This window comes from Lepisosteus oculatus, chromosome 25 (assembly GCF_040954835.1).
Source record: "Lepisosteus oculatus isolate fLepOcu1 chromosome 25, fLepOcu1.hap2, whole genome shotgun sequence".
In the NCBI taxonomy this organism is placed as follows: domain Eukaryota; kingdom Metazoa; phylum Chordata; class Actinopteri; order Semionotiformes; family Lepisosteidae; genus Lepisosteus; species Lepisosteus oculatus.
This window is the reverse complement of record NC_090720.1, coordinates 4716897-4744812: the sequence shown is the minus strand read 5'-3', so window position 1 is coordinate 4744812 and position 27916 is coordinate 4716897. Positions and strand designations below refer to the sequence as shown.

The window sequence follows — 27916 nt, the reverse complement described above, 5'->3', positions numbered from 1 at the left end:
GGAGGTCTACCATCCTCGCCCTGACCAGAGACAAATACCAGTAAATTGTGAGGGTTTTCATGTAGTTTATCTTTCGTTTTTATACTGTTCAACAAGGCTTCTTGAACTTTGAATTATTGACAGATTGAATGCATAAAAAGAACACTTGCAAACTTCATAGAGTCCTTTTTTAATTTTCCTTTTTCCTGCCAATTTGCTCTGAGCTGTAGGGCAAAATGAGAGACTTACAAGCCACATGATTTTACAGTTACAGTTTAAAATGAATCAGCAAAATTCCAAATTTTAACAATAGGTCTGATAAATTCAATGTATCATATTTGTGATGTGACATACAACACAACAATATGCATTACAGGTATTGTATAAATGGCCAGCAATTTTTGATTTACTGTTTTATTGAATACTGATTATTGATATTATATTAATATTGTTTATTAACATGTGGCTTCCAGAAAGTCCATTAACTTCCAGAAAGTCATGAAGTCAAATGCTGCATAGTTCTCATATTACTTGTGTAATCCAATTTCCAGTATTGTTAAGACATAAAATGAACACACTTCCTTTTCCCCAAAAATAAATTAAGAGCACTTTCAAAACAATCATTTGTTCAATTCAGCGCATGTTACCCAACAATGGCAAGGATTTGCAAATTAACCTTTGTTCAGTAGTTAAAAGAAATTTATATTTGCATTTTTTTTTTCAAAAAAGGAAGGCCAGTACCTTGTTTTTAAAATTAAAAAATTAAGAAGTTTGTCTTACAGTAAATGTCCTCTTTTCACTCCAGAAGAATGTGATGTTGTATCTTATAATACACATAAGGCTAACATTTTACTTTCTTAACACTTTCTCCAAGTCCAGATGGTTAAAATATGTTAAATTCATGATAATAATGTGTGGTTGGTCTAAAAATAATACACGTTTAACACAATACAGAAGGGCATCATTTCCAGAAACCAATTAGTTATTTTAACAGTTCTGAATATTTCATGTTGGCAGTCATCAAATTAATCAGTTTTTTTATATATAGAATTCAGATTTCATTCACCAATAGAGTTGTGACAGTAAACAAAAGTAAAATCCATGTAAACATGTACACTGTTTTTAAAGTTGAATTTTTTGGTAAATCTGTTTTAAGGCTTTATATGGTGTTAGCATATATAAATGATATTGAAACTTTTTGGCAGACAGCTCTTATTTAAGGACTGCAGACTATTTTTCCACAGCCTCCACCTGAAAAGATCGAGATATATTCATTGGTTTACTAGTATTTTATGTACTGTCTCTTAATGGAAGCACATTGCCTCACTCAGTTGTCTGACCCATTTTGTGGAATAGAGGTCAAACAAGTGGCCTGTCTCTCCCCATCTCCTCGGGAGAACAGTTTCTAGTAATCTGGTTTCTTTACATCAGAATATCGCTATTCCTCAATCTAACTCTGTACCAGTATCATTAAAACACATAACATCAGACAATTAAAAAAATACATAAACTTGATTTCTGTTCATTTAAGGGTCAACAAATGACACCGCAATGTATCTTGTGCCTTTGGTGGTGGGCAGGCCTTCGTGGTAGTGTGTGAGGCGTCCTGGGTGCATCAGGGCCCACCCCTTTCGTGGGGCCTGGATAGAGCAGTTGTATCGGAGAAACCGGCAGCCACCACCCTTCGCAAAAAGAACAAAATGGTAAAAGTAAGCTACTGGCCCACAAGGTTAAAGGAACAGCCATCACAGCGTTCTAACCCACAAACACCAATTAGAATATGAGCAGCCTTGAATTATCCGTCATGAGAATGAAGTAAAATAGCACTTGAACGCATAATTTTCTATGGGTGTGACTACAGAGAGAGTGGATATAAACTCAGTGGAAACTGTCTGCTGGTGCCAATGTGACGGTCATAAAAAGCTATCCGAGTTTCATTTTGAACGTCATTAAAAAGTACTGTCGGCTCAATTATCCCTATTTTCACATATCATGTAGTTTCATTGTTTCTCTTTCATTTTAAAGCATGCTTAAAATTGCAAACCACTTTTGCTTTAAAAGTTGTTGCAAGGCTAGGGCAAGATGAAAAAACATCTCCTAACCAATTACTTTACAGCTGAATTCAGACTCTACTCTCTAAAGATAAAAAACATGTGGAGTAACCCACTGAAGCCTTATTTTGTCTTCTTTGCAGTTGATGCAGGGTATTACTAAACAACGCATAAGAACATCACATCTAAGAATATAAGGCTTGTTTTATTCCTCATATACCCAACATGCAAAGCAGGACAAGATGAAATGCTGAGAGAGAAAAAATCTGTATAGTGCAAATATTAGATGCATTGCTAATATCATTATTGGAACAAGTAATAGGTTTATTCCATGCTGAAAAGAGGAGAAAGAAAACATAACCTTTCAGCCGTGGAGCCTTCTTCAGGTGTCACCTGAAGTCTTGAAACCTTCTTCAGGTGTCTTGACACCTGCAGAAGGCTCCACGGCCGAAACGTCGTGTTTTCTTTCTTCTCTTTTCAGCATGGAATAAACCTATTACTTGTTCCTTTGCAGCCTACGCATGCTGACGCAGCGACCCACCCGAACTAATATCATTAATGTTTCTTAGAGTTGATCTACTGAAGCACAGGAGTTCCAAAGCATTAACTAAGGTGGTGAATGTGATATACAAACAGCACAGACAATAACGTATTAATAAAACATGCTGCAGCCAATGTAGTTAAACCTATCCAGGTCACCTTCAGTAAATAACTTTTCTCTTTTTTCCAGTTGCGTACACCAATCCTATTCTTGGGGTTATTTTCTTAATTATATCTAAAAATTCATAGCTCCTATGTCCATATCGCACAGAGCAAACCGCGTCAATTCTTCGCACAGGACTTCTGCGAGACGGCCTTGTTCGCTGTGGGAATATGGGCTTGCAAAGGATAAATGGACTCATGGCAACCACAGAGCTTCAAACTCACCTCGTAATCAATCCCAACTTGGTTCAGAGCAATATTAATAGTAAAAGTGGACGCATCGTGATGAGGCTTTAAAAATGGCTGTTCATCTGGTTTATACCTAACTACAAACGCCAGTTCAAATTGAGCCTGCAAAGAGAGACAACAGCAGCATAATGCAAAAGGAGACATGCAGCATTCAAGCTGAAAGCAAGGCAGCCATGACGGCTTTGGCCCTTACCTAAAACACACCAGCAAAGGTTCCAAGACTGGCATTCCCAGAAAAGAAAAAGACAGACAGAACTGACAGGACACCTCCTCCTGCATCTTTGGACACTAGATTAGGACCCTGGCTTTCCACGTGCTCTGCGTTGGTACAGCTGTGTACTCAATTACCTGATAGTCAGTGTCTTTGCTGTTCAGAGCTATGTTAATTGTAAAAGTGGAAGCATCATGGTGGGGCTCGAGCAGTGGCTGCTCGTCAGGTTTGTACCTCACCACAAAGTTGAGATAAGAGGTACACTGTCCAAAAGAAGAAATGGAGGTCAGCAACAAGCACAATATTGCTACATCCACAGGTGTTCAGGACCAGAAAAACACCCTGGTCATGACTGTCTGATAATGCCATGCATGTTTTTCTTCAATCAAACCAGTTTTTCTTATTTCTTATAACTTTGTAAAATCTAAAACGCAAGACAAAGCAGGTGATTCAGTCTTGCATTTTAAAGTAACGAAATCGTGTATTTAAGGTTTCATGGACTGACTCTGTTCAGTCTCACAAATATCTGAGGGTTTTATATCGTGAACACACGATTTCGATGATCAAATACTTTGGACCTGTTGTATTTAAAACAATTAAGGCAATATTTGGCTCAAATAAATGATTAAGACTTTGGGCATAGTGGGAATCAGAATGAAACCTGTCCAGGAGGAGGACTGAGAATTGCTAGTTTGATATATTACTGCTCTAGTGTACTTTGGCAGCATCTTGTTGCAAAATGATTTGTTTAGTACAGCTTGATGTTCTGTAAAACAAAAATGATTTTTGGATTTACAACTCAGAATTATCTAACACTTCTTGGGATGCTGGGTTTTCCTTCTAAGACTGAAGCAGAATGATTAGAAATTCAGAAAAACACATACTTTTTCCGTAGTATAGTGAAACTGAAAAGTATAAGCATTTTTTTTTTTAATCAAGACCTCGGTTTCTCCTCAACCGAGATTCAGAATATACAAGTGATTTTTTAAAAACTTTCTGGGACTCCAAGCACTTACTGCAGAGATGCATTACAATAATTGGTTGAGTGGATCTTCTTTCTCTGCAAAGGAAACTGAGTAAATACACACAAGAATGTTAAAGCTGAACTACGAACTATTATTTCTGTATGAAGTATGAATTTAATAAAAAAATATATGAATACAAAGAATATTATCACACACCATTACTATATTTTCAGTGTTCAGGGTGGCTTACCTTGGTGTAATAGCCTGGGTACATTTTCTCTGTAACTGGAGCAATGTACTCTAGCAAGAACTTGTGCCACTCCCTCTCGTAGCCAACCTGATTCATGTGAATGTCTATTGTGGGCACATTTTCATAACCCCCTTGGATCCTAGTATCCTGGAAAGGGACAGATAAAAAAATACAATAGTGATTAGGCTGCGTGCTACCTTCTGAACAAAATTTACTGATCTACTGAACCACAGATTCATACTTATCATTTAAGAGTCCTTTCAAAAGCTTCTGAAGGTTTTTCTACAGTCATTTTTAGATTTTCAGTTTACCTCTAATTGTTTAGATATAACAATTAAACAATATCCTATTTTATATTCAATTTTTTAATGGTTAAACAAACAAATGTATAAAATCTGCACCATCATTGAAAATATATTGAAAATCTTTGAGAATACAGCATCTGTGAAAAAACACACTCAGGATGTGCTTCTACTGAGACATAGGATTTGATACTGTCCATGTATTAGGCTTACATTACCAGTCAACTTACCTCATTGGAGCCATGTGACCACTGTCCAAAATGTTCCATTTCTTCAACAAGATGATTACAGCCAACATCACTTATGATTGGAAACCAGTAAACATCTGGACATGGCTGTTAAACAGAGAAATGTTTCAGTTTGGGATTCAATGCCTGCGATAGTGAACCCTACTGTCTGCTGTACATGTTAGTTATGATGAGATCAGTACTTTTTTTATTGTAATTTTATTAATTTAACATGAGTACTCCTTTTTGTTCCATGTGCTAATGATCCCCAGATTAAAAAATAAACACCTGTCATGTTGTGATTTTGAAAACAGGGGTTCTTCCAACCATAGCAAGCAATTAAGGAAAACAACAGTCCGATTGAAATGAAAAATGAACTATATTTCATTAATGGAGGCCAAATACAGCTTATGCAGGATAATCTAAACCCAGGAGTCTAGATAAACAGGGTGGAACAGATACTCACTGTTTCTATTAATTTGTCTTTCATCATCCTGCTGTAATTCACATGAATGTATCTTTCTTCCCAATCCTGTCAAACAATCAGAGAAGGTCAGACTAAGGAAACCGATTTACAGACAGGGACATTAAGTTTCACTTTTAAGATTTTATCAGACACAGATCTTCAGTGTTATTCCTTCCTATAATGTGAAAGCAAAGAGCAGTTAAGAAACATATACACTTGGGCATTGGCCTACCAGAAAACCTGTGTAATCTTTGTAAAAGTGTATAATATAGAGTAGAAGTTAGAAACATCAGAGCAAATTGGTGTAAGCACTGGTGATAAAGTGTCTATCTGTAGGAATGTGTTGAGAGGTCAAACTATGACTCAACAATCCTTCACCCAAATTTCAGCATTTTATGAATACAGTAAAAACTGCACCTGCTTTCACTTTTCACTTTCACTTTCACTTATGTTTCTGCTTTTTTAAGTATCTAAGAGCACTACATCAGCAACAACAGTGCTGAAAGTTCCTTTGCTCTTACCACAGGATTTTCAAAGATCTGCCAAAGGTCATTGTGTAGGTGAGAGGTCTGGTAGTTTTCAGTGGAAAGGATGTGTCCAAACTCCTGTCTGTTGGTAACATACATGAAGCCTCCCTGAGGGAAAATGTTTGAGCGAACGATGAGAGGCAAATATCAAACATGTGTAAGGACATGCTTTATTCCATTTTCTTCTCAGGTCTGTATATCTCTGCACATCATATTCATGAAGTTATCATTAAACACATGTACCAGCTCCCAGCCATTTTCTTAAAGCAAAAATCATTTTGTTTAAAACAGTGACAAAGTGAACAGGAAATTAGATCTTTTAAATGAGAAAGCTGACAGGCTTGACAACAGGGCCTTTTAAGGCCTAATTAAGACCAGGTAGTCTGACTGCTAGTTATATTTCCCACTGATCCCAAGATGGGTGTCTTTCTCATAGCAATTCTTTCTGTACATCTGCAGCAACCTTAAGACAAACCTCTTGGAAGTACAGACCTGGTTTCGCACATTGTGGCAGAAGGCCATATCAGGGTCCAGATGGGGAGAACTGAAGAGGTCCTTGGCCAGGAGCTCTGACTTCAGAACACTGCCTTTGATGAGGTAGATGCTGGAGATGTAGGGCACATTCCAGACCCCTCTGCAGCAGGAAACACATGACCAGAGAAATGCAGTACAGCAGTCAGTACTGTTGTATTATTCATCAAATGATATTTAAGACAAAGAATAGGAATCCTGCCATCTTTATGTCATTCTAATTGAGAAATGTATACTACTACAACCTCCCGACCACATGAAAAAATTAAATCAAAGCACCCCCTACAGAACTGACAATATTATCTGACATTGAAACTGGCCTTTTGTTCAATTTGGCAGACATTTGCACTCTGCATAATAAATATACTGTATTTTTATTTTTTTTACCAGATAATAGGAAGATAATTTAAATGGTTAAACTTACACCCTCCTTCCTTGAACAATGTCCACATAGTCCTCAGACCTGGCATAATACCCTTCTGCGCTAAGAGCACCCCAGAAATTAGACCACAGCTTCCCATGTCTGGTCATCAACGGGGTTATTATGGGCCTTCAGGGGGAAAAGGGTGCAAATACACTGCGTTACAAACAACAAAGATTGCTCAGTTGCATTTATTTTGATATAATTTGTGTATCGCCTCTATCCACACTCATCCATTTAACTGTCTAAACCCATCATTTCTTACCCACAGGCAGACTTGTAAAGGGCAGTGGGTGCAACATGTAGCCAATTACTCTTTATGGATGCCAGATGTTCTCTTAACAAATTAATGCTTTTATATGACATCCAACTAAAATTACCAAAAGAGGGATTATGTTCTATATATACACATACAGTATGAACTGAATGGAGTCTCAGATTAAGGTTACATGTGAAATAGAGAAAATAACATTTACTTGTTCTGTTCAATTAGAATTTTGAGGGTGTTTGCATTTTTTACAACAACTTCCACGTCCACACTGAAGTAATACTCGCAGTCCGTGTCCTGCCGGCACACATCTCTGGAAGAAATCACGAAGACCCATTAAGGACTGAGCACCTCAGTACACAGAAAGCACATACAGGTGTCACAGTAGGTGTCTGGTTAATAGAAGAAAAAAGTCTAGCTAAGCATCTAAGCTTTATAGCTAAAGCTAAATTACACCAAAATACACACCATATGGATGACCATGACATGAACTTAAGATGACAAATAGATGTTTGTTGCTCTTAATAGACCTGTCTGTTTTTAAAGTTTTTTACACATTTTTAGAACAACTAGAAAACAGACAAAATAAGATCAAAATTTTACAGATATTTTTAGGATTCAAGTCATAATTGGCATTGAACTCACAATATATCACTTAGCTTTTAGGAACTATTTAATGTTTTCATGACTGATCGTCTGACACTAAACGTACATTCCCAAATTCCGTGGTGCTGCGCTGTCCAGCTCTTCCTCTGGACCAATGACTTTCACAGCGCGATACTCTGTCCCATGATTCTCCAGGAATGACTTGACTTGCTTTTCATGATGAGGCTCCTAAACCACAAACCAGAAAACAATAAAAGGTGCTGCCTGAGAGCAGATAACTGAGTATTTTCACTCCTAATGAGAAAAGCATGATCACTTCTCGCATGGGTTAATTTCTGTGATCCTAGTCCAAACAGTAACATCTTAGATCATGCAACAGATGAAAATCAATCCCATAAATGTATTGCCACTAAAGATGACTGTAAGAAAGGCCTTACCAAGGGCACTGCTGCTCACACTGTAAGACGCCAGGCTAAGAAAAGCTGTGTTTGCACTAATTAGACACTAGAGGGCTCTGGACTTTCCTCTCCTGGCACCTCTTCAGCTCTGACAGCAGTTACAATCACACTCATTTGGACCCTGGGTTCTCGATTCTTTACTGGGGGTTAGGAATCCAGCAGGTTTTCTATATTTATTTATGTTATGGAAGAAGTGTTAAACTAATTCAATTAAGATTTAGTTGTTGTTTTTTTCTTTACAACAAAACACTGGACTCAGTGTTGATAACTCCTGCCTTATATTGATGAAGACTGATAACATTGTTACATTGTATAGAAAAATATGGAAAAACCTTAATATCTAAGAAAATAAAGTCTGAAGAGCATTGGTTTCTTTTTACAAAAAAGGTTGGGGGGACTAATCTGAGGAGGACAATTCTTGAGCAGTAATTTGTGAATCCTTTACCATTTACCAGATACCCTTCCATACATAGAAAAATGTGCCTTTGTGATTTGTCTTAATAAAATGGCAAATATGTTAAGAAAGTTATTAGTTTAACACTTATTAATATATTTAAAAATCAGTTATTATTATTATTTTATGTATTATATATACAGTACTACTATAGTTACACATCTTAAGGCTGACACAGATTTTGAATTTTACCACATGACTGCAAATATATATAATTCTCTGGTCATGAAGATATCTGACATTGTTACTCCAGTAGAAAACTGCATGTACACTCACATGATTGTATATGAAGAGCTTAAGCCTGTCTTTGGGGTATTGGAGATTCAACAGACGCTCAAAGAACACCGTCACAAAGGGAGTTGGTTGCTGAATGAAGATCCCTACTAAGACCATGGGGTATTCGCTCTCCTGTATGAAAGAGAAATAAATAACTGCAATGGAAATTTCAGATGCTTTAATCAACAATGAGGCAGTTTCTAAGCTGTGAATATGAAACAGACTGCAGCATGCAGTACTGGGTTCCCACATTTACAGAAAAGATCACCAAAACCCCAAAGCTATTCAGTCCTTTATTATAAAAAAATCAACTTTTAAGAATTAAAATTGTTACTAAAAAATATATGAAAACTAATTCAATTTTTACATCCATTCATACTTTTTTAAATCAAAAGAATTTTCTTTTAAGCCAAATAGTTACATATAATATTTCTGTAAAACTATTCTGTTGATAAGGTATAAAAGAACCACTAAAAATACTTAGGCATTAGCCAGTACACAGTACAAGGAATGTTTTGGAAACACAATAAAAATATTTATTTGACCTAGTAATGCCTACCTTGAGGCCAGAGAGAAGTTTCTGGTCCTCATCACACACAGTACAGCCAGTTTCAAAGGTCCACACTCGTGGGATGTAATTACCAAGGTAGTTTAGCTGGAGCTAAGTAACACAGGTAACAGTTCAGAAAAGTAAGACCTTTATTATCAATAAATGACAGAGTGAGTGGATTGAATTTCTAGTTTACTGAGCAGCAGCATAAAATCACAGATACTAAACTGTTTTTTTTCACTATTCAGCAGAAACAAGGTACTGTATTTAGAAGTGTCTGCCAAAGCAAAGAAAGTTGTGCCATTGCCACCTTCATTTTCATCACAGTGTCAGCAACAATTGAAAATTAGGTGTTACTGTTTTATGACTGACAATTTAAAACAAAGAAGTAGTCAACTTTGTGAAGGAAACAAAATCGTTTTTATAGTTTATATCTACAGCAGAACTGTGATTGAGGTTGGGATTAATACTTCTGAGCTGTACCTTTGTAGGACCGTTGCCATGGACAACAACAGGCAGTGTATCATACGCGACGTTCCTGGCCCGAACACGACCGTCCTCAAACTTCAATACTACTTCATCTGGACGTAAAACAGGTACATGGAAGAAAGCAAAAGGATAGTGGAACTGTGTTCAATGCCTTTGATTTTGTCTTCTTAAATGTCACAAGGTAGTGGAAAAGGTAAATGTTACACATTATATGCTATAATATTAAAAAGACAAAGTAAACATGTGTCGGCACAACCAAGGAATCATCAAAAAGACCAAAGCACAATTTAAGGAGGGGCAGCCTCAGCAGTCAAGGAAACGAAGAAGGGAGTGGTTCATAATTAGGGGCTGATACCTATTGTGCTGTGATTGAGAAAAGCTGCCATGTGATTAAATACCCAAGAACACCTAAGGCCATTCCACACGTTCTGCTTTTCTTTCTAGAGCTTTGTTTTGTTATTTCAGGTTAAAAGTTCTCTGGAATTTTAGAACAAAGACAACATCCAGTAAAAGTTGAGGAAATACAGCGATAGTAAATGTACAAATCCTTAAGTGCACAAACAAGTGATTTAATGACAGTACCTTCTTTTCAAACTCACCACTACCAATTCATGTATTTATAGACATAGGTTTGCATGACACTAACTGATATCCCTGTTTAATACCTGTTTCTGCTTTCATAAGCATGCATATTTGGATACAAGTTTATTTTCCCTAGATCAATTAAAAATGCTTGAACAAAAAATAAAATCTGCTTTGCTTTTGTTCCAACAGCTACAAGCATGTCTACAAGGGATTATTTTCAAGCAGTATTTGTAATTCACTGTATTTACTCTAATGTCTTTGAACCTAAAACTATACTACGAAAAATACCTTGTTCAAGTCAATCGCCACTTAAGCAATAGGTCACAGAAACTTCTTTGGAACTATGTAATTTATATACTGCGAGACAATAATAGACATATTGTTAGACAATTTGCACCAGCAAATCTGACCATGTGCCACAAAAAATAGAATTATTATTTTTTTTAATTTCAGGCAGAAAACACTAGGCCTATCATTTTGGGTCCAGGAATCCAGTTTTCATTACTTCTAAGATGTATGAAATTAGTCGCTAACAGAAGGCAATTAGAGTCTTGAGTTGTAAGATCTCAGTGGGCTCCAAGTTAATTAATGTCAGTCCCAGGCAGCTGTTTCTTCCTCCCTCCTCAATAACCGATAATAAGTATCTGTTCGCTAGTAAAAAGGAAGTTGAAAGGCAACGCCTGTGCTGGAGCAGGTTCCTACTGAGCACCAAGGCTACGTGTGTCTACACACATCTCTCAGCAAACTCATAAATTCCAAGCACAAGCACAGCCCCAGCCAGCAGCACTGCTGGGCAGCTTTCCAGGAAAGTAGTGACTGCTGGCTCAGTCTAGTCAGGCTCACAGCAAAAAAATGAAGGTGTTCAGATCTTTGTCATAACAAATGCGGCTTTTCCTTTTCTGTGAGGGTCTTAAAACCAGCGTTCGAAAAGGGACAAAAAAAATAACTCAATGAAGATGCCTTGTCTTAAGACAGTTTCCGGACATTCCCCAGGAACTCTGGAGTGCCCAAACCCAAAGTAAACAAAGCAAATGAAAGTAGCAGAACCTTGAGTTTCCCATGAGGAAACTGCTCTTTTCTGATACTGTATAAGCATGTCTAGCACACAAAACTTAGATAACTTCTATTAAACTGCTTATGTGTTCAGCCCTCTTACTATTTTTTATGTCAGACTTTGTACCCAACCACACAATAGGGATATATTCTTAGGATCAACTACATCTTTTTCCTAAAGAGCTGGATCAATAAATGGGAAATCTAGTAAATGTTCCACTTTTTCAAATGCTTTTCAACGTCACAAGGAAGTGTAAATTCTACCAAATCTTTTTTATCATGTTTTTTTCACATTGCAGATTAGGCTTGTAAATGTCATTTATAAATGTTTTGTAAATTAAATATGTTCTATACATGAATTGAGTAACAGAAACAAAAATGAGAATCTACTGCAAATCTACTGAAGATTAATTAAATGTTAGTAACACCCTTATCTTGACAACAACATGAATCTTAACAGGGTGATTTGAAGACATTAGCTTGTTATTCACAATTCCTAATTGTTAATAGTATAGTTCATAACTTTTTAATAGATAGTTTATACTCATGTTCGATACCTAAACTGAAGTGTTGCCATTTTAAATTATATCTGTGCAATGCTTTTACCAAAGACAAAACAACGTGTTAAAGACCTTTACAACAGCCTTACCTAAAGCTCCATGGAGGTTCTGGAATATTCTGCACTTGCTGTCTAAAGTAATGTTTATATTTTTCTGGGGAAAAAAGTAAAACAATAATTTACTACACAATCAATTTTTACAAAAAGAATAACAAACTCAAAATTAAAGTGAAGACAGAAAAAATGCTGAGAGAAAAGCTAGTAAATATGATAATACATATGATATATTTTCATAAACTACATTCAGACATGTTTAGAAGACACAGCATTGAAAATCATTCGGTAAAACTTAATTTAACACTAAAAATTAATGTAACTGCAGGCTCTTCATACCCTTTTCTCTGGGTTGATGTAAATCTGGGTGTAAAAAAGCTGGTCACTGTCATCGTCTTTTCCACTCCAGTCTTCAACCATCTTTTTAATGTTGGGCACATAGCCAATGAAGCCTGAAAAGACAGACATTTACTGATGGGCTCTGAGCTTTGCTGTAAAAGTGCCACAATTATTAACACACTGCAAAGTTCAACTAGTAATGAAAGTACATGATATAAGAGGAACGTCAAACTCTGATTTGAGCTTATGAGCAAATTAATTCAAATTCAGAACATTCCTCAGCTTCCTTTCCAGAATCCGGTCAATGGCTTTCGCTCAAACGCATGGGAAATCTTTAAAGAGCAAAACCGGACACTTGCCTCCTGAACCAAGGAATCTCTTGCCCTCTCTGAAGTAGGGGTACTTGTCCTCGAGGTGGCGGTCAGGCCAGATGAGGGTCTCCGCAGAAAACACCACCTTGTGCCGAGTCTGGTGGAACTTCTTCAGCAGCTCTTTTGGACCCGATGCAAAGGCCACATCATAGCTGCCCACATGTGGAGAAACATCATTCCACTGAGTCAAGACTGTGACCCTCCCATTGATCTCATGCATTTACCACTAAGAAATCAAACTGTTTACATCGTGTCAACTTAAAACTTTCTTATGGGTATATTGATGATGCTGAAAGACTGTATGACATGTTAGCATCTTGTAATCTGAAAAAGATGTCCTTTGCATTAGTGGCTTTAAATAAACTGGTTGATACTGATGATTACACTCCTTATATTTTATGCTTATCCCTAACCAAGCAACACTGCAATCAGGTTTGATACTTTGCATACCAATTAGGGATAGGATAGCATGCTAATCGTGCCGTGAGGTGAAAATCTGGGAGCTTATAAAAAAAACAGGCTTAATTTCTACCTGTCAATGAACAGGATGATCTGATCTTCCTTTTCCATCTTCTCAAGAGCAGATTTAAGGAGCCGCACCTTCTGGCCCCCTCCTGGTGGAGTCAGGTAGCCCCCACCTCTCCATTTCTCTCCTCTTCCTAGCACCTTCGAAATGAAACAAAAACCCTTTGCGTTTCCAAAGAACACTTTTCAAACTAAAGGCCCCCTAATTCAAAAACTACACAACATTTATCTAATGCATCATTCTATTTAGTTTCTGTTACTACCCTTTTGGTTGCACAGGCTGTAGTATACTAAAATAATTATCATCTCACATTATTGTGGATTCAGGGATGAAGACTTGAAAAATAAAATCCCCTAAAAAAACATCTACAGTATATATCGTTATTTTTTTAACATCAAGACTTTCCTTCAGAGTAAAAGAAACAGCCTTTTCTGCAATAAAACCTAATTGTTTTAATTACAATCTGAAAACCTGATGCTTCACATTTAGAATGTTAATGTAAATGGAGCGCGTATGGTTCATCTGTACCTTGATAGTGTAGTTGAAGAACTTGGCTGATCTCATGAAACGTTGAAATCCATCTGTCTCTTTGGTGGCAACAGTCAAGACTAAAAGATTTTCTGAAAAGAAGTTAAAAACAAAACAAATGTGGATGCATTTACAGTATTCACATAAAAAACTCTACCCGTAAACATTATACATTTTTGAATCACTTAAGGGATAATAAGGAGAACACATAATAAAACATTTTCAGCATCTCATTGCTTATTCAAATCATTGAATAGGGCATACAGGTGTGTCTTCAACACAGCATTTGTGTAGGAACGGAAACTAAGAAGGAATGAATCTCCGACTGAATTCAGGAAAGAAATCTTAGCAATGGCCTCGTGGGGATCTAGTACAAAGCCCCAGTCATAGCATGCAAGCCAATTCCCTGGGATGCCCCAAGAATGGTCTTTTATCCTTTAGAAAAGTACTGGATGTCGAAGTAACTCCAGTCCAGAATGCAGAGGAAGATAAGATCCTCTTGCAGCAGAGCTGCAGAACCTTTGCAAACCTCTATTGGCAACAGGTACAGACACACGGAGGCAAGATTGCAGGCAGACCAAGGAGGCTCCCGAAATGCCACCACACTGTGAAATACTTCACCAAACCACCACCAAGAACCGAACTGAAAGGTCAGGGGTTCGTAAGCCACCTGGTCAGTTCATAAACCGCTCAAGTCGCACTACCCTCTCATCCTTATTTATCAAAACGGATCGGCATACCTTTGGATATAGTGTTGAGATATTTCTTTAATACTTTATAGTGTCACTTGTGGCAACATTACTTCTCACTCCCCTGCGCATACATGCATTTCCCTTGAAGAATCTGTATGAACGCAAATGCGGTATGTGTTCTCTTTCATTAGGGAATATTGCGTTTTTCCAAAAGAGAGGTCTGCTATTGTGAAAATCTCACATGTACAGCTCATCAACTATAAATCAGACTGTTTCAAGGTAGTAAATGAGTGCCTTTAGCAATAGTGCCCCCTACAAAGCCCTGCGTGCGGACGCACAGCTGGAATGTACCGACTGCTGCAAGAGGAAATCAGAACCGGGCTGCTGGCGGACAGTGGCAAACCTTTCGTCCCGGTTTACAGACACAAAACGCCCCCACTCACACCCAACCCACCGCGCAGTCCACACTGACTGGAACACATCGTCTTCTAGAAAAACGATCACGTTTCAACCTTAGCTTAAAATGTATTCATTTCTCAGCTGTACAGGCAGACATCCACGTCAGCAGCTACAGAAATCTCGAGAAAACTAAATATTCCATGGGCTTTTTCCACCAACGTTGTGCACGATATTAACTAGATTACCTACTATATTATCTAGATCAACAACAGTAGCACTTTTACAGAGTTTTCTTAAGAAGTCCAGAAACGTTTGACGGCTCCATACTACTGACTGAAATACCAAATATCCATTAAGATCGTGCCTGAAGGCACGTATACATGGCACGTCAAATGTAAGTGCCAAGATTTAAATGAAATTCTGTTGTGCTTTTTGTTTGTTTGTCGTTTTATTAAAGAAACTTTGAAGGCAGTATTTTAAAAATCTACTTAAATTACTGAGGTTAGAGCGGGGGAGTTGCTTTAAAAGTGCAAGCAGCAAGGAAATGTAGTGGTTAATTCCTCCCTAAAAGTTAAAAGGATTAATACCCTTTTAGCTGCAAAGCATTCTTTAGCTTTCGAGAATGCATTAACATCCTCCAGAAAGTGTTCATGCAATCGTGCATATCCTGATGAAATCACGCAAACTAATCTGTTACCCCCAGACGTTTCTTCGGGTTAACGGTAGCGTTACTTTACCTTCTGGTACGGGCTGCAGCTCTTCACAGTTCACCTTAACCAAAAGTATGGTTAATAAAATCCCCCATAACGGCATTAGTACCCCGGTCTTCATTTTTTCCTTTCCTACACCCTTTCGTTTCAGGCAATTTCCAGATTTCCTACGGCTCGCACTTTCGGTTCCTTATTCTTCCTCAAAATAGCTGTTCTTCCCCCCTCCGATTTCCCTGTTTTCGTCCCACTCTGAACCAGATTTGTTTAAGAGCCAGTGGGGTCGGAACTCCTCTCCACCCACAAGAGAGTTACCGCATCACCCGGGGATCCCACGAATCAGCAACGCTAGCCACCCCGACACCTCTGTCCACACCAGAGGGGGGTGGCTTTCCTGACAGAAACCTATGCCCAAGGAAAAAAAAAACATGTGGGAGTTGTGCACAGCTTCATCCCCTGAGAAATAATCTGGAAAAGAGTCTGGAATAATATAGTTAATATTTTAACTCCAGTTTGTAACTTTTTAAATGCAGTCACCCTTAGATGTCTGCGACTATTTCTTTTTTTCTAGAATAGCAGCTGTAAATCCTAAAACTTTGTATGATTAATACAATGCAGCCACAGAACAGCCTCACTTTCTCCTGCTTGTTAGCAAATCACGGTTGAAAAAATCTTTAACCGTTTTTTTATATATAAAATATTATTGTAAAACATTCCAGTTTCATTATTAACACTCCTCACTTTTTCAGCTTTTTATATTCGTCTTATTAATTTGATCTGTTTTGTCAACAGGCTTTCTAATGCATAAATGTGAATTTCTAGATGACTGAACCTCACCCCATTGGTTTTACATATTTCCCCAAATCATAATCAGAATTTACATGAAAAATACACTCAGTATATTATTGTCAAAACTATCTAATATCAATGCACGCTTTACAACTTTTTTCACAATTTGTTTTTAAATTGGGGCTTCCAGCTTTATAAAACTTTTATGAAAAGATAGATGTTGCTAAATTGTGACAGTTACAAGTAACTCTTCAACTGTTATTACTGAGGGATCATCTTCCAATTGGCCTGGGGATTTTTTTATCTACTGTATATTAATTACAAAATAATTATTTCCCTCCACTCTGCCATTCACTGCTACATAATATTCACACCCCACCTTCACACTGAATTGCGTTGTACCGAAGCAAAGGTCATAAACCATCTTGTGAAAACAAGATCATTGTTGTAAAAACTAAGGGAAGGGGGTGTTTTGCGACACTTCCGGTTGTTGTTTTGGACGCGGTTTACGGCACTCACGCCAGAAGTGTCGGAACTGGGACGGGAAGAGGAGTAGCAGCGCCTGGTGAAAATGGAGAAACCAGCAACGCGTTGACAAGGAAGGGGAAACGGACAGGCGGTTGCGATTCAAGGAGAGCTTAAAAATCGGAGGAAGCAAAATGCTGGAAAAAAATACATAGTGGGACTTAAATCGATTACATCATGCAAATCGAGAGATCTTGACTTTTTACACCAGATCCGTATGCAGTTTTCTGCGTAAATACAGCACCGCACACAAAAATAAACGTTTCTGCAGAATAAAACGAGGTGAGGTATGGCTCCAGCAAGGAACTCCAGTTTAATCGAAGCTAATCTGCTAACCAAGTATTTGCACTGAGTACGGAAAGTGCCAGAATTAAAACTTTGGGAAGTTGTTCGCTGCGGTAAAGCATGTAAGAAATTCTCTGCTTATATATTTTGTTTATAATGTACTCCGACCATGAAAGTCGCTATGAAAAAGCAGTCGATATTTATGGGATTTGGTGCGAATGTTCAACAAATGTGAACGTGAAATAAGCCGATATTAAAAGAGCGCTAAAATTTTATATTCAAGTTCGAAACCCGGAAGACTGTAAACTAGATTGCACACGACTCCAAGAAAACTCGATATCGAAACTGGGGGGAAAAACGCTGTAGATATACAAGGTACCTTGTGCTGTGAACATTGGAAGGATGCTGCACGTTAGTTGAAGATTGGATTTATAAAATATATATTTATATGGCTGACCAAAGAATACTGGGAGTTGGAAAAATGTACATACCCGTGAGTAGATGAAGCCTGTAAAATAAACGATGGGTGACAGAAACTGGTAACAGAAAAGCAATCAGTTTTGCATTAAGTTTTAGAATTAAACATATTATATAATGTGGCTTCAGCAGAGACTAAAGGGGCTGCCGGGGCTCTTGTCGAGCAGCTGGGCAAGGAGAGTTCTTGTTGGATTGCTGTTGTTCTTCATTATATACTGGTACCTCAGCTCAGATGGTATTTTGCGGATCTTCAGCAGTTCAGGGGAGCCTGGAGGAGCAACAGGCCAGTGCTTGCAGACAGAAATTCAGAGATGGAAGCAGGTCGCAGACAAAGGGGAGGGAATTATTATAACCCCACAAAGTAAGGTGGTTGTACCTGCTGTAGTTGGAAATGGACACTTCTTGGTGGACATTGATTCCAACAAACTGTGGATCTCCTCAGCCCAGTCTGGTTCTGCCCCGGTCTATCTGACGGAGTACTCGCCCTTGGTGGGCCTGAAGGCTTCCACGAAGCGCTCAGAGGCTGAGGCAGTTATGCTTTGGTTCCGTAAAGGCTCTGTTCTGTCTGCCCGCTGCACTCTGATGGGGCCTTCCCAGGCCACCCGGGACTGCGTCACGGTCAGAGAGGAGTTCATCGCCCACCGCAGCCGGCCCAGGGTTTACCTGCAGAGGATACACATCACCAACCCCTCCGACAGGACAGCCACCTTCGAGACCTTGGCCCCCTCCCCGTCCTTCGGGAGCAAGTTCTCGGCTAGCGTGGAGAAGGTGGAGGACAAGGAGTTCGTCCTCTCCTCGGGGAGGGTCCTGACCGAGAAGAAGCAGATCGTGCTGGTGGTAGTGGCCACAAAGAGACTGGCTGGCCGGCTGCATGTGGGTGCCAAGACGGAGTTTGTGGAGAACGTGCTGTCGGTGGTCCACACCTCTGAGCCTATCGAGGCATCCAAGCTGGAAGAAACCTTCACCAGGCTGAGGGACGGGGCTAAGAAGGAGATGGGGGATTTGCTGAGAATGAGTGTGGAAGAAATCTACCAGGACCATCAGCAGGCCTGGACAGACCTGTTTATATCTGGTAAGAGGATCAAGTCTGTTGAAGAAAGCTTCTGTTGTACTTTATCATGAGAGAGAACAGATACACGCTCATTAAATCTGCTTCACAAATTCCTCCTGCATAATTTATATTCTCATATATACAAACTTAATTGAAATGTGATGTTAGTAATGAAGTCGTTTCCAATAAGCATCTTGAAGTTTGAGTTCTGTGGTGTACCATATTAAAATTCAGGAACCCACCACTTTTTAATTTTTAGAACTTTAAAGCTTTTGTAGGGGAATATGAATAGGCTGTATACTGTGTTCAGTTTGACCTCTCCCTGGTGTGCTGGATCACATGGGCTCAGTGACTATTCTAGGAAATGGGCCAAGTTATAGTTTTTTCAGACGTCTAGATCCCTGCTTCAGCATTTTAACCTAGTGAAAAAAAAAACTCTGAGACGCATAACTTGATACAGTGTTTCTAACGCATTAAATGGTAAATTGTTTTAATTTAATCTAATATACTATCCAATAACTGATCTTTTTCTGCTTTTGAGGGGACTTTAGAAAACCTTGTTGCATTGTTAGAAATGTACTTGTGTGAATTTGGAAGACTTTTTGCTAGGAGTAATAAAATAAAAGGTGAAACAAAATAAATACCGGTACTCTTGAGAAACAAGTACTGAGCTGAAATTGAAAACCATACTGAAGTCAACATCTCATTACCCGGGGTAGTCCGGTGTGATGTAAAAGAATGAAATGCCAAAGCAAAGGTTTAATGATTTTTGTAATTTTCCTCTGGTGTAGATTTAAAAGAACTGGATTTCTGTTTTTTTTTTATAAATGCCTTTGTTTATATTATGAATTGTTACGTCAATGGTAGGCATCTACAGTGAGTATAATTTTTTTCCGTTTTGTTCTACCACAGGGGTGGAAATGAGAAAGATTATGGACTCTCACACGCCGTCCAGTGACACAGTGAACACCACGTTTTATTACGTTCTCTCCACCTCCACGGCGCCCCTGCTGGACAAAAGGATCACTGTGGAAGAGCGCGAGAGGCTGGAGTCCAGCCTTAATTACGCTGACCACTGTTTCAGTGGCCACGCCACCATGCACGCTGAGAACCTGTGGCCAGCGCGGGTCACCAGCGTCGCCCAGATCCTGCAGCTCGTCAACCTCTGGAACCTGACCCTGCAGAAACGGGGCTGTAAGGTGCTGGTGGCGGCGGGGGTTCACGGGGTGATGCAGGGCATGGTGCTGAGCTTTGGGGGGCTGCAGTTCACCGAGAACCACCTGCAGTTCCAGGCGGACCCTGATGTCCTCCACAACAGCTATTCCCTGCGAGGCATCCACTACAACAAAGACCTGATCAACCTGGCGGTGCTGCTTGACGCCGAAGGCAAGCCCTTCCTGCATGTGTCAGTGAAGCCTCAGGAGAAGCCGGTCAAGCTGTTTGCCTGTGAGGCCGGCTGCATGAACGAGCCCGTGGAGCTGACCTCTGAGGTCAAAGGGCACACCTTCCCCGTGATGGTGACCCAACCCATCACGCCTCTGCTCTACATCTCCACAGACCTGACCCACCTGCAGGACCTGAGGCACACCCTGCACCTGAAAGCTATCCTGGCCCATGAGGATCACATGGCCAAGCAATACCCTGGCCTGCCATTCCTCTTCTGGTTCAGCGTGGCGTCTCTCATCACGCTTTTCCACCTCTTTCTGTTCAAACTGATCTACAATGAGTACTGTGGACCAGGGGCGAAGCCCCTCTTCAGAAGCAAGGTATAGAAACCGGCAGTCCAGTTGACCCTGCTTTTTTGCTTGGGCACGGTTTTATTTTGCTTTTTTGCCCGTTTTCATTCTGACAACTGTCTTTGCCTTTTTTCTTTTCATTTTCTGGAGTGGCTGTCTAGTAACTCTCCAAACTGTTTTAGAAGGCCATTCTCAGGGAGTTTTTTTTTTTGCAAACGTTTGCTTTGCAGAGCCTTCCTTTTCTGCCATTTGTACGAGTAAATAAATCTGAAGAAAACTGAAAGGATGCAGCAGTCGTATTTAAACTACATCCTTTTTTACTGATAGTTAAAATAACATTAAAACTGGTTTTTAACACTTCTCAGCATCTGTTTCTAAAGTCTCAGTCTGTGGAAGCCTTTCTGCCTAATTGAAAGCGTCAGTGCAAGAGTATCGGCATGTCTTTGTCCGAGTTTCAATAACAAGAACTGAACCCTAGCTAAGACTCTTAATCAAAACTTTTATGTATTTATAATCCAGCATTACTTTTATAGAATTAAGTTTGCATTGGAGTCCAGAAATAAAGAATTGGTCATTTTCAGAATTCAGCTGGAGCTCATTTAAATGGAACTGCACATATTACATTTTTTGAAAAATGCTTTTCAGTAACAGTAGGTCACTTTAAGGTGAATACACCTTAAAGTAGACATTTAAATGTAAATATAGTTCTCCAATAGGTATAAAACTGTAAAATAAGATAAATCGTAATGGGAAATTAGTGTTTTGGCTTCAGTTAGGGCATTAATGGAGTGAATCTGATTTAGTGACTTTTAACAATGAATGACAATACATGAGATTCTATGGTACCAGAAGCATTGGTTTAATTTATCTTCAGATTTTAAAATTGTGCTTCCACTGATGTCTTCAAAATTCTGGGTTTTGGAAATATATTCTCACAAATCTTTTTTTTCCCCTTACACTTTGGTGCTTTAATACACACAGCTCTCAAGTTTGAATACAGTTATACAAGTTTTGTGTGTGTTAAAGGACAGCTCATATCTCTTTTTTTCTAGATGCATTTTCTGGTGTGTACAGAGTGGGACAATGGTTTGGACAATGGTCTACCACAGACGTAGCTCTGAAAACGTCTCACAAGTCAAGGAAGTACACTTGTGTAACACAACAGAATTTTGTAAACTTGCTCTGCATGGGGCAGACTGTTCCCTGACAAAGCAGACCTGACAAGTACTTTCTGATGCTTTGAAAAAAAAATGTAGATCTTGAAGTACTTGAATGAGCAACATGAGTGTTCAGGTGGTAAAACCACTCCTTAAAATTCACTTCTTCTAAAAAGTACTTCTTGCTTGTCTTGTTTAGTTGGCTAATTTGCACACCTTTGTTAAATTTTAACTGCCGTTGACCTTTCATCACATTCTTTCAACACTCTTCATGGAGTACTATGTGGAGAGTCATTGATATTGTATGACTGTTTATTCAGGGTACTTCTCTACAAATTGTGTTACACAAGTTGCAATAACACTTCTTAGCTGACATCAGACTAATCGCTAACAGAGGTATTGCTTTTTATGGTTTCTTGGTGTGTGAGTTTTTCATTGATTTGGTGGAATTAAATCAATAATAATATTACAGAAGTTGGGTGTCTTAATTGTGTGGCGACAAAGACGCTGTTTCATTTGTGAAGATTTATCCCAGCAACTGGTTTGCACTGATGCACTTTCTGTATTGAAAGTTTCAGTTTCTTTACAGAGCTGCTTTGCAGTTTGATGATACAAATTTCTTATGTGTTTTGGCAATAATGCCTGATATTTTATATACTTAAATATAGAAAGTACATTATTTTCAAAATTATTTTTAATTAAATTAATTAAAAATATATTTTTTAGAAATCTCTTTGACCATAGACAAAACTTGTGTCTTTTTAGTCTAATTCAATCTCTGCATAAAAAAAAATTGCCATAATTTACTACACCTACATTTCATTAATGTAAATGAAATGTACATTAATTTCACATTTAATTTAAATGTTAACCACTTTCTTTTTAAGACACAAGGGTACTGACATTACGAAACACCAACTTTGTTGTTACTCATAATTAAATTTGCAATCTTTTCTCCCTTACAGTTTTAAACATCTTACATTTTTTTTAAATTAAATATATCATTAGAATGTATCGTTTAATATATGATTATAAATATATTAGAACACACTTCTAAAAGCATTGAACTAATCTGATATTATTGGCATTAAAAAGGGAAATGCAGCTGTCCCATTGGTAAACTTTAAACAACAATACATTTGAAATCAGTGATTAGATTGTTTGACCATACTGTTCTGCATACAGTAGCTTCAATTTTTTGTTTAGGCTGTATCTAAGAGCGTTTATTTTGTTGCTGCTATTAGCGGTGCTAATGAGTTATAAGTGTCTTCGAAAAAGCTAATATTCCACGTACACAGGAAGACTGTGGTCATGGAGAAATCTATGCTAGCCTGGCAGGTGTTTTTCTCCATCAAATATCTGAAACTTAGTGCTTGAACCTTTTGAAAGAAAATGAACTTCTTGTTTCCATTAACTTCCTGAAAGAACCGTCTTGAACTGTGCTGAATAATTCGTTTTTTTTAATTTTGTTTATACTCGTTTGTCCCCCTAACCTGACAAACCGTAAATGTTTGTCTTTTTAAGAATTCTTAACCATTGTAATTGACCTCATTTTACTTTTACACTAGAAAAAGGTGTTTGTGCTGTTTTCTGTAAGTACATTTCTCAGGTTTAAGACATATGAAATTTAAGATTCTCTGGGATTCAGGGGGCAAAATACATGACATTAAGCTTTTCATCACAGTTTGATGGAATAAGATTAATAAGACATTAACACCATTGCTATTTTAATGACAACTTTTAAACCTCACCAGGTAATGACCAGCAATGATGACGTATGAGACGGTAAGAAGAAATCATCAGATACACGATCTGAAGGACCTTCAAAGAATCCATCCAGAATATGTTTGGAAGTTGCGTGTGTGTGAAAACACTTTTAAATTTATTCTTATATTTATTGTTAAGTGAAGGGTTGGGACGAGCTTAATTTTCTTTACTGGTGTTGGTTTCATACAAAACAGGAAGTAATATTGCTGTTAGAAGCATGTCTTTAATTTACTGGTGACTACAGATAATGGTGATTTTGGAAAGGATGTTACCTTCAGCTTTTGACTCCATTGATTATAACAGGGTGACCCCTAGATGAAATTCAGGTGGTCACCACTGGAAAGGGGTTAGCACTCAGTCGCCAAAACTCAACAGGAGGAAAACCGTGTTCCATCTTTAACGCAGGTTCATTTCATTCTTCCCTCATTGTCTGCAGAAAGATTTATTTAAATAATTGTATCTTGTTCTCCCGAGACAAGTTATTTATAATACTGCATTTATAGTGGATTATTAAGGCTAATTTTATTCAGCTAATAGCTGAAGGGTTTTGCAAACCTTAGAGCTTTCTAACCATGCACATAAATGTCTTCATGAAGTTTCCTGTTTTAATTTTTTCTTAAGAAGTTATATTGTTGATGAGCAGTAGGACAGTGAAAAATCATCTGCAGGTAATTACTGAATAATACTGTCAAAATATTATGACAATCCAAAGGGATTGAATTAACTGTGTAATTATGAAGTTCTGATGAAATTCTAGACTGCAGTTCACATAAATCACATATACAGTAGCCAAATATTAGGAGAGGGTTGTTATTCAGCAGGTCTATACAGTTTAAATGCCAGAGGTAAATTAACTTTCCAGGGTAACTCTAGGTTGGTCATTGTATAGAATGGTAATGGGCCTAGAATCATTTAGATGTCTTATAACTGCTTTAATTCTGATCATTTACATAAAAATCAACAGAAACCCCAGGTCCCAAGAGAGGATCAGAATAGCATTTTAATGCTTCATTTAGATTTTGAAGGTGTTGTTTTATTTTATTTTTGAATGAATTGATGTCTTTAGTATTAATGGATGTATCTCACAGTCCTTAGTTCATTTAAAGACAAACACTCTCATTGTGTTACGCAATAAGGGCTTATTAAGTTTGTGGTTGCCATGACAAATCACAACTTTCATGCTTGGAATTCTGTATTGTTTATAAGACTTGTCTTTTACAGAAGGTTGTATCCTGCCTTCACCACTTCATAAGAACATAAGAAGGTTTAGGAATGAGTGGAGGCCTTTCAGCCTTCATCCAGCCCTTTTGCTAGTTAGCACTTCAGTGATTCAAGGATCTCATTCAGCCATTTCTTGAACAAAGCGGGGGTGTCTGCTTCTCCAGCATGGCTGAATAGGCTCTTCCAGGCCTTCGCAACCCAACAATGTCACGGAAATCTGGAGTAAAAAGCTTTGAAAATCACCCTTTCGGTGCTTTGGAGTTTCAGAAAGGTTTCAGAGAATATATTGAGTAAATTACCTGTATTCCCTTTTTTAATGACCCGGCTTGGATTTATAGAATTCTGTTTTGTTCTCCATGGTGAATATTCAAAGGAAACTCCTTTTGTAAAAATCATTACTGGGTTGAAATCACATAATTAACACTTTGAAGATTAAACACATACAGAATGGCTGAATTGTGACCAACAAATTCAGATTGTGCCTGTTAATGACACATTTATAGAAATCATTAGTTTTTTTTTGTGAGGCTTCTTCTCGAAACTGTGTGCAATTATGATTGAAGGTCTCCGTGTTTGAAAGTTATTTCAGACCATTTTAATAAAAAGGATTTAAAATAAATGGGTGTTCAAGTGGATTCAAATGCTGTTTTTTCTAGATCCAGAATAAATGAAGAAAATCAATTTCATTTGTTTTATTTATTCTTCTAACCCCATTTCCAACTCACAGGAAACTGCCAGACATATCTTCATCCAGATGAACTAACATGGCTTTGAGATTTGTCTTGTTCAGCAAGGCTGGCATGTGTGAACTTTATTGCCACTACAAAGGCAATTGCTTCTGTAAATATTTAAGCATTACACAACCAATGTTCTCATGAAAGCTGAGGCAGCCACACCACTAGGAAGCTTTCTATCTCAAAATGCATTTCATTTCCAGCCTGACAACCACCCCTACCCTGTCTGTATAACACTGTTGCACATGCTTGTATTACAGACCTCACAAAAATAAAGGGCCACAGCTGTGATGTGGAACCTCCTGGCCTATACACCAGCACATCAAAAGGCTATCTAATTCTAATGAGCAGTGAGTAGACGAGGCCATTACACTCCTCAATTAGTCGCCCCTGCAGAAACGCAAATGCAAGCATATGTTAGCCAGTGGCCCAAGAGGACAGGGATATAATTTGGGGCAATTGCAATTATGTATCACACAAAGCACGAAAGGGCTTTTGCTGATATGAAGAAGACCTATTTCAAGGAATGGAGACAAAGAGTTGTCTCCAGCAGCATCAGCTGTGCTCCCGTACTTGTCAGAGCAATCAGCCAGGGAGTAGAATGGCCAGGACTAGGGAAAGCACAGGCTTGTTGTCCCTTGATCCTATTGTTCTTTTTTACATTGGTCCAGGGAAAGAACATTAGAAAAGGCTTTGGTTAGCAATGAAAATAGACCCAAACCATCTGAGGAGTTAAGCGATGAGACTGCGGTGACATCGGTATACATTTCTACGTAGCTTTGGAAGGCTCATAAAAATCGTAAAATTTCAAATGAGGTCTGCATTAATTGAAGAAATCTAAATACTGACTGCAATCAAGCATGCATAAGGAATAAACACTGGTGTATTCAACTAACTTCTATTTTTCTTTCAGGTTACAAAGACAAACCACTCATCCATCTATCCATCTTCTCACCATTTTATCCAGTATAGGGTCATAGGGGAGCCACAGCCTATCCCAGTAAGCAACAGTCGCAAGGCAGGGTACACCCTGGATGGAATGCCAATTCAAACCCCTCATCACAAAATCTATATATATATATGTCTTTCTGAAGATGGATTGGGACAACTGGGACAATCGTCTTCATCTTCAGTGACGATTATTCCTCAATATAACAATCTAGTTTTACATTTTTTAAACCTTTCAGGATGACATTTTAATTTCAGTTAATAAGAGTTGATAAAGAGCTTTTAAAAAACACAATTTAAGGGAGTTTCAGGCTAACAACTACCTTTCCTAACCTGATTGGTTGCCTGACATGTCTATGATTGAATTATACAGGGATTTCTCCTGATCACAGGTATGAGACTTCGGTAAAAAAGCCTGCATTCGATCATTGTATAAGTCATCTGGTAACAACAGCAGCTGCCAACTTCAAGCACACAACAGTCTGAAAAGATTTAGGACCGAAAAGGTCTGTGTGATAAACAGTTTCACTAAATGAAAGATTCCAAGATTCCAAGGCAAACCGAATTAAGACCACAGTGTGGTCCTAAACTGAACTAAAGGGAGCAAAACAAAATTAACAAAAATATTCAAATTATTTCATCTTATTTGATATCAGAATGTGAAAAATAAGCTAGTGTTATCTAAAAAAGTCCTAGTAAATAAATGTCATGTATCCCACCTGCCATATCGTGTCACTCCCTGGGATGGTCCTGCAAACAGCTGGCTACAATTCTCAGATCATTAAGCTGGGTTGAAAGTTGTCCTTCCCTTTGTAACCGGTTTTACATTCCTGGGCCTCTGGAGGCTCCCTGGTCACTCACCACTGATCCAGAAAACAAATGACAGGCCGTACCGACAGAGCGAAGATAGATTACGCTCTCAAAGTTTTCAACAACATTTGTTTTCACGAAGTACCAAGGTCATTGATGTTAACTGTTGTTCACCAGTTCGATTCATATTGCTTTGACCTATTAGTCCAATAGTTCTTGTTTTAATCTTGGCTGAGACAGCAGAAATGAAGGAATCCATTAAAAGCCATTTACCTTTACTATTGCCTAGAAAATTCCAATCTATGCATTAATCCTGTTTCAGTCTGCATGATTAAAAACCTGTACAAATTCACCTTTGAATTGAAATTGAGCACTCATATCGTTTATACTGTACGTACAGTACAAATACCATTTTCATTCAACTGTTTTATTTGTAATTACTCAGCAATAATATGATCATATCAGTTTGCAAACAGTAATACCCTACAGTATAAAGCTTTACAAAATAAATGGAGAAACGATTATTTCAGAAGCTTCCCTACAGAGGGAATTGATTGAAATTTAGCAGGCACTTTTCCACAATTACAGGAATGAAATACAGCAGTGGAAGCTACAGAAACA

The 27916-nt window shown here is 38.2% G+C and overlaps 2 protein-coding genes across 7 annotated transcripts; one reads left to right on the top strand and one right to left on the bottom strand.

Annotated features, from left to right (window-relative positions):
- Window positions 1-152: 152 nt before the first annotated feature.
- plod1a (procollagen-lysine, 2-oxoglutarate 5-dioxygenase 1a) lies at window positions 153-17024 on the bottom strand. Of its 5 annotated transcripts, XM_069184024.1 has the most exons (21): window positions 16964-17024; window positions 15826-16200; window positions 13998-14089; window positions 13476-13609; window positions 12932-13095; window positions 12573-12685; window positions 12270-12333; window positions 9977-10074; window positions 9503-9604; window positions 8944-9075; window positions 7862-7983; window positions 7358-7462; window positions 6885-7010; window positions 6422-6563; window positions 5924-6037; window positions 5403-5468; window positions 4940-5044; window positions 4408-4554; window positions 3330-3455; window positions 2958-3083; window positions 153-1661 (listed from the first exon to the last, which is right to left on the bottom strand). In XM_069184024.1, exons 2-21 carry the CDS (start codon window positions 15917-15919, stop codon window positions 1506-1508), a joined length of 2328 nt encoding a protein of 775 aa, XP_069040125.1. In that variant the 5' UTR covers window positions 15920-16200; window positions 16964-17024; the 3' UTR covers window positions 153-1505. The 5 variants fall into 5 exon arrangements, 4 of the variants coding, with proteins under 4 accessions (XP_069040125.1, XP_015192562.1, XP_015192560.1 ...); XM_015337076.2 differs by lacking the exon at window positions 2958-3083; XM_015337074.2 differs by lacking the exon at window positions 3330-3455.
- An 86-nt stretch (window positions 17025-17110) lies between these two features.
- kiaa2013 (KIAA2013 ortholog) lies at window positions 17111-25484 on the top strand. 2 transcript variants are annotated; one of them, XM_015337077.2, is made up of 3 exons: window positions 17111-18943; window positions 19835-20688; window positions 23570-25484. In XM_015337077.2, the coding sequence occupies exons 1-3, from the start codon at window positions 17989-17991 to the stop codon at window positions 23594-23596; spliced, it is 1836 nt and encodes a 611-aa protein (XP_015192563.1). In that variant the 5' UTR covers window positions 17111-17988; the 3' UTR covers window positions 23597-25484. The 2 variants fall into 2 exon arrangements, with proteins under 2 accessions (XP_015192563.1, XP_006642029.2); XM_006641966.3 differs by lacking the exon at window positions 23570-25484 and adding an exon at window positions 21711-22281.
- Window positions 25485-27916: the final 2432 nt, after the last annotated feature.